This window comes from Rhinopithecus bieti, unplaced genomic scaffold (genome assembly GCF_001698545.2).
Source record: "Rhinopithecus bieti isolate Rb0 unplaced genomic scaffold, ASM169854v2 scaffold_56641, whole genome shotgun sequence".
NCBI classification, from domain to species: Eukaryota; Metazoa; Chordata; class Mammalia; order Primates; family Cercopithecidae; genus Rhinopithecus; species Rhinopithecus bieti.
Genome location: NW_016822034.1, coordinates 10,572 through 17,048, shown reverse-complemented (window position 1 = coordinate 17,048; position 6,477 = coordinate 10,572). Strand labels below are relative to the sequence as shown.

Genomic DNA, 6,477 nt, shown 5'->3' with positions numbered 1-6,477 from the left:
TCCCAGCACTTTGGGAGGCCGAGGTGGGTGGATCACCTGAGGTCAGGAGTTCAAGACCAGCCTGGCCAACATGGTGAAACCCATCTCTACTAAAACAAAAATTAGCTGGGCGTGGTGGTGGGCACCTATAATCCTAGCTACTAGGGAGGCAGAAGCAGAAGAATCCCTTGAACCCGGGAGGCAGAGGTTGCAGTGAGCCAGGATTGCACCACTGCACTCCAGCGTGGGCAACAGAGTGAGACTCCGTCTCAAAATAAAATAAAATAAAATAAAAATACAAACCCTGAGCTTGAGGGTTGAGGGTGCAGTGAGCTGTGATCGCACCACCACAGCCCAGCTTGGGTGACACAGTGAGACGCTGTCTCAAAAAAACTTACAGAAAAATGTAGAAAAAATTGTTCCCTTTCATTTTCCAGAGGGCAGAGGACTTTCAGCCCCTGCTTTTTGAGCATCGGGCGGAGTTTCAGACCTCAGGAAGGCCTCTCCAGTCTGCAGGTCCCAGCGGCCTCAGGCCACACTCCCAGGATCCCCAGGGACTGGCCTAGGACTATTGGTGGTGGCGGTGGTTCTGGCTACGGGGAGGGAGGCGGGGCAGTGGGGCAGGCGTGGGGTCTGCTGTGCCGGGCGTGTAGGGTGTGTGTCAGACTTTGGATCTGGCCTGCAGGATCAGGCCGTGGTGTCTGGTGACGCCACATCGCTCTTTCTCTTTCACCCTGGCCTCCTGCTGGGCCCTCCCCTGGGTCGGCATCCCTGTGGCCACTCCTGCCACGGCCCGCTGCTGTGGGGCCTGAGCTCCAGGCAGCTCCTGTCTGCTGCTGCAAGCAGGCCCCCAAGGTGCATGGTGAGGAGACCCTCAGGCTAGAGATGAGCAAGAGAGCAGTGGGAGAGCAGACTGTGGGAAGGCAGATGGGGTCCACACACAGAGCCCTCCCCACCACATGCACGCACAGGCGACCCCTGCTCTGCTCCGACAGAGGGCGCTGGGACTGGGGAAGGTCAGCCACAGCAGCCCTGGCATTGACTGAAGAGCTGCCTGCCCGGCTCGCTGCCCTCGTGGCCGCTGAATTCTCCCAACGCCCCAGGAGAGCAGGTGCTGTGGTCCCATGACTGCTCCCCATATGGATGAAGGGGTGGTGCACAGGCCGGTGGAGCCTGGGAGAGCCAGGTGCAGTCTGTGTCTCCCCCACAGCATGTGGCCAGCACGGGGCTGAGGTCCTGTACAGCTGCCAGGGCCTGACTCTCTCAATCAGTAAACCAGTAGTCTACGGGCCAACGGCTTCAGACACAGAGGAACAAGCGCAGGTGCCGCTCCCTCAATCACTAAGCAACGGGCCAGGCACTGGCGGCTTAGGACAGAGAGGCAACAAGGGTAGACCCCACCTGGAAGGCTGACCAGTGGCTGGGCTGTGGCCAGCCTAGGAGAGTGCAGCCCAGCTCGAGGGAGGCACCACTTCTGCCCCTCAGAGCACTGAGCAGAGCCCCCCGTGGCATCACCCACCCTGGGTACAGCAGGAGGAGCTTCTGACCAAGTCTGGCACCTCAGCGTGTCCCGAGAGCTGTCTGGGCACAGGTCGCAGGGCTGCCCGGGCCAGACAGGGCATCTGTGTTTCTCAGTGTGGCCTCAGGGGCTCCGGTGGCTTTGACCGAGGCCCTGGGGGACAGAATGCAGCTTCCTGCTCCTCGCTTTTCCTAAGAAAGAGGCTGCCTCCCAGGACTGGGATTGCATCAGTCACAGACCCGTGGCCTCCATGCTCCCGGGGCTGCTGTCCCGGCTGCTTCGGGGTGGGCTCTGTCTTGCACACAGCGAGCGGCTTCATCACCTTCCTTTTCAATTGGAGCTGAGTGTTGGCAACATTCAGATAACTGGGGCACACAGGTCTTTTGTGTTGGATTTTCTGGACACTTGCCTCGATTTTCCATTCCACTTGGCCTTTGTGCAGGAAGGAGCAGCCCATTGTCTCCCCTGAGCCCGTTCCCTTTGAAGGTGCCCGTCCCACGATAGTGGGGCCGCCTCACGGAGCATGTGTGGCTGTGACTTTAGGAGGGTTCTGGGTTGAGAATTCCGAAAGGGCTTTGCTTAGGCCTAGCTTTGGGTCTTTGGGCTCCTGACGCAAGCATTTTACTTCCAGGCATTGGTGGTCTGGCCTCAGGAGGCCACAGCTGCAGTGAGCCGTGCGCGAGCCACTGCACCATCCTGGGTAACAGAGTCAGACCCCATCTCTAACGGCCAAAAACAGTTATTGTAAGGGTTTCAGGTCTCTGAGCCCATGAACCTGCCCAGGCCCTGCAGAGGTGAGGGTGGCCTGGAGTGGCTGGGGGGTTGTGCTGAAGGGAAGGGAGGGTGGGGGCCCCGCCGAGGTCTCCTGCCACTGACCCCTGACCCTTGACCCCCTTCCACCTCGGCCCACCGAGAGAGGGCGGCACAGTGCAGACTGCGGGGTTGGTGACACTCCACTCAGAGTCTCCAACCACAGAAGGGCTGTGCCCTGCCTTCGCCCTCCTCACCCGTGTCCCAGGGCCAGGTTTGCACTTTAGGCCTTGTTCCTCCTTCATGGAAACTCTCCTGAACTGCAGGCCGTCTTCCTGACTCACCTGGGTTTTGCCAGGACGGCTCTGAAAGGTGTCTCCCAGCAGGCACACCCCACTGGCGATGTTTTGGTCATGGGGACCTGGGTTCTCTTTCTCCTCTCTGGAGCCTGTGACGCTGTCCTTGCTAGTCAGTGACAACCACAGGCCCAAAGGGAGGGTGTGTCTCAGGAGGCCCAGCCCACCTCTGCCTGCACCTGCGGTCAGAGGGGCGCAGAGTCTGTGAAGGCATCTCCCGGAGTCAGGGCTGCAAAGGTCATGGCCACTCTGCAACCCACAGGGGCCCAGGCCAGACGCCAGGGATTGCGCAGGTGCAGCCGGGAGCCCGCCGGCCACAGCTGCATCCATGCCCTTCTCCGAGTCGGTGATGGTGGGGAGATGCCTGGCTGTCTGCAGGCAGATTGCTTGGGCTTTTCACAGAAGTCCACTGTGAGAGCCTTGGTCTCTCTGCTCCAGCTGGACGCCCTGAGCATCTCCGGGCACAGTCCACCCCCATCTACTCTGCCAGGGGCAGCTCAGGGCCCTCGCCTTGCGAGGCTGAGCGCAGGGAAGGTAGCATCACAGAGTTCACTCGGCTCCACAAAACAACCGTGTTGCTTGCGGAGACTTTGTTTTTTTGCTTCTTAAGAAGAGGCAAGTTTTCTTTCTTCCTGAACCAAAAGGTTTTAGATGGAGCACAAGATTCATGCCATATTTACAAGAACAATTGATTTTTCTGCCAGGCAAAGCAGCCAGTTTGTATCAGAGGCTGTGCTATGGAGTGGGGAGGACCCTTGCTCAGAACAGCCCATGCCTTCCCCAGGCCCCTGCCCGTCCACCCGCCCTTCTGTCTGAGTACCTCTTCCACGCCCGGGACGACCTGGTCCTGAGCCTGGCCAGGCCCCCCCGCCATCTGCCATCCACAGGCCTGGTGACAGAGAAAGCAGTGCCCTTGAACAGCAGCCTGGCTTTGGGGTGCTCAGCCCTCTCTGTAGGATCCTGTGTGGCTCAAGGGGTCTGCCAGGCCTCCAGTGGGCAAGAGGGGCCCTGAGCCGTGGATCCATTCTGGGCAGAGGCAACCGCCACCACCACCTGCCTCGAATGCTCAGCCCTAGGCTCTCAGCCCCGTAGCTCTGCAGCCACAGACGGTGCCTTCCCCAGGCTGAGAGAAGGGGGGGGTCCAGGCGCTCAGGACCTCACAGGGTGGCCCTGATGAGCACCTTCCCTTGCAGCCACACCCACTCGCCCGGGTCTATGGCCACGGCCGGAGAGTGGTCCTGTGTGCGCTGCACCTTCCTGAACCCGGCCGGCCAGCGTCAGTGCTCCATCTGTGAGGCCCCCCGGCACAAGCCCGACCTCAACCACATCCTGCGGCTCAGCGTGGAGGAGCAGAAATGGCCCTGCGCCCGCTGCACCTTCCGCAACTTCCTGGGCAAGGAGGCCTGCGAGGTGTGCGGCTTCACCCCAGAGCCTGCACCTGGAGCTGCCCTCCTGCCAGTCCTCAACGGAGTCCTCCCCAAGCCACCCGCCATCCTTGGGGAGCCCAAGGGCAGCTGCCAGGAGGAAGCAGGTCCAGTGAGGACTGCGGGGCTGGTGGCTACGGAGCCCGCCAGGGGGCAACACAAGGACAAGGACGAGGAGGAGCAGGAGGAACAGGAGGAGGAGGAGGGGGCGGCGGAGCCCAGAGGGAGCTGGGCCTGCCCACGTTGCACGCTGCACAACACGCCTGTGGCCAGCTCCTGCTCTGTCTGCGGGGGCCCACGCAGGCTCTCGCTGCCACGGATCCCTCCTGAAGCCCTGGTGGTCCCGGAAGTGGTGGCCCCGGCCGGCTTCCACGTCGTGCCTGCCGCACCTCCACCTGGCCTTCCTGGGGAAGGCGCCGAGGCCAACCCCCCAGCCACCAGCCAGGGTCCAGATGCTGAGCCAGAGCCGCCCAGGGTCCCGCCCTTCAGCCCCTTCTCGTCCACCCTGCAGAACAACCCCGTGCCACGCAGCCGACGTGAGGTTCCCCCCCAGCTGCAGCCGCCGGTGCCTGAGGCTGCCCAGCCATCACCCTCTGCCGGCTGCCGGGGACCCCCCCAGGGCTCGGGCTGGGCTGCGGCCGCCCGCCTAGCAGAGTTGCTGTCTGGCAAGCGGCTGAGTGTGCTGGAGGAAGAGGCCATGGAGGGCGGCTCCAGCCGCGTAGAGGCCGGCAGCTCCACCTCGGGCAGCGATGTCATCGACCTGACCGGAGACAGCGTGCGTTACACGCCCGCCAGCCCCTCCAGCCCTGACTTCACCACCTGGTCGTGTGCCAAGTGCACGCTCAGGAACCCCACGGCGGCCCCCAGGTGCTCGGCCTGTGGCTGCTCCAAACTGCACGGCTTCCAAGAGCACGGCGAGCCCCCCACCCACTGCCCTGACTGCGGGGCGGACAAGCCGGGCCCCTGTGGCAGAGGCTGTGGACGGGTCTCCACGACCCAGAAGGCCACCCGCGTGCTGCCCGAGCGCCCGGGCCAGTGGGCCTGCCCTGCCTGTACACTGCTCAACGCACCACGGGCCAAGCACTGCGCTGCCTGCCACACGCCTCAGCTCCTGGTGACCCAGCGGCGGGGGGCCGCGCCCCTGAGGCGCAGGGAGAGCATGCACGTGGAGCAGCGGCGGCAGACAGATGAGGGCGAGGCCAAGGCGCTCTGGGAGAACATCGTGGCCTTCTGCCGGGAGGTGAGGCACCCCTCACCCTCTCCCTGCTCCTGAGCCTCCTGCTTCTGCCCTCCCCTTCCTTGGCTTTGGGCTCTGGCCGTGGGCTGGGGAGCAGCCCGCAAGGCCTAAGATGTGATGGGGTGGGCAGCACCCTCCACCCCGAGGCTCCAAGCTCCCGACGGCCCTGGGGTCCAGCTTGGCCTCCTGACCCTTGGTCCTTGCTCATGACCAAGATGCACGACCTTCACCCCCCTCAGCCCTCCTCCTTGGTCAGGAGGGCACCAGAGCCCTGTCTGATGTTCGGGCCGCAGGGAGGCGAGGGCTTCCCAGGGACAGCGTGGAGACCCCGCTGAAGTCTGAGGTCGGGATGTGAAGTGCGAGGTCGGGATGTGAAGTGCGAGGTCGGGATGTGAAGTGTGAGGTCGGGATGTGCCCGTACTCTGCCCTCATGGGCAGCGTGGAGACCCTGCTGAAGTGCGAGGTTGGGATGTGAAGTGTGAAGTCGGGATGTGAAGTGTGAGGTCGGGATGTGCCCGTGCTCCACCCTCGAGTCCAGCATGGCGTCACCCACAGTCAACTGGGGAACGGCCTGCATCCTCCCCAGCAGGGCCAGGGCCAGAGCCATGCTGCCACCCCTGTCCCTGCAGCCTCCCACTGGGGGCTGAGCTGTCCCCCTGGGCCCACACATCCCCTGCTCCTCACCTGTCCCCAGCCAGGGGCCTCTCCACAGAGGGCAGGGCGGCCGAGCGCCAAGTCTATGGCTGTCCATACTCCACCCGTCCCTTTGGGGCTCAGGCAGTGCTTTTGGGTGCTCTCCTGGGTGGCATCTTGTCCCTGCCAGGTGGAGCAAGGCCGCCTTGCCCAGCCTGAGCACGTGGCCGTGGTCTCTGCAGAACAACGTGAGCTTTGTGGATGACAGCTTCCCTCCCGGGCCTGAGTCTGTGGGCTTCCCCGCGGGCGACAGCGTGCAGCAGCGCGTGAGGCAGTGGCTGCGGCCCCAGGAGATCAACTGCTCCGTCTTCAGGGACCACAGGGCTACGTGGTCTGTGTTCCACACACTGCGACCCTCAGACATTCTGCAGGGGTTGCTGGGGAACTGCTGGTGAGGTCCTCTCCAAGGCCGGGGTGGGGCGGTGGGCGGGCGTCCAGCGGTGGTCCCCCTGAAGCTGCCCGAGGTCACCCTGAGGCTCTGCACAGGTTCCTAAGCGCCCTGGCGGTGCTGGCAGAGCG

At 63.6% G+C, this 6,477-nt stretch overlaps 1 protein-coding gene across 1 annotated transcript in view; it reads left to right on the top strand.

Moving 5' to 3' along the window:
- The window catches only part of CAPN15 (calpain 15), a 20,684-nt gene that overhangs the window by 3,642 nt on the left and 10,565 nt on the right, over positions 1-6,477 (top strand). Inside the window, exons 2-3 of the mRNA XM_017860721.1 lie at positions 3,798-5,268; positions 6,141-6,349. Coding sequence (XP_017716210.1) covers positions 3,798-5,268; positions 6,141-6,349 — 1,680 coding nt within the window. The remainder of the gene's footprint in view (positions 1-3,797; positions 5,269-6,140; positions 6,350-6,477) is intronic.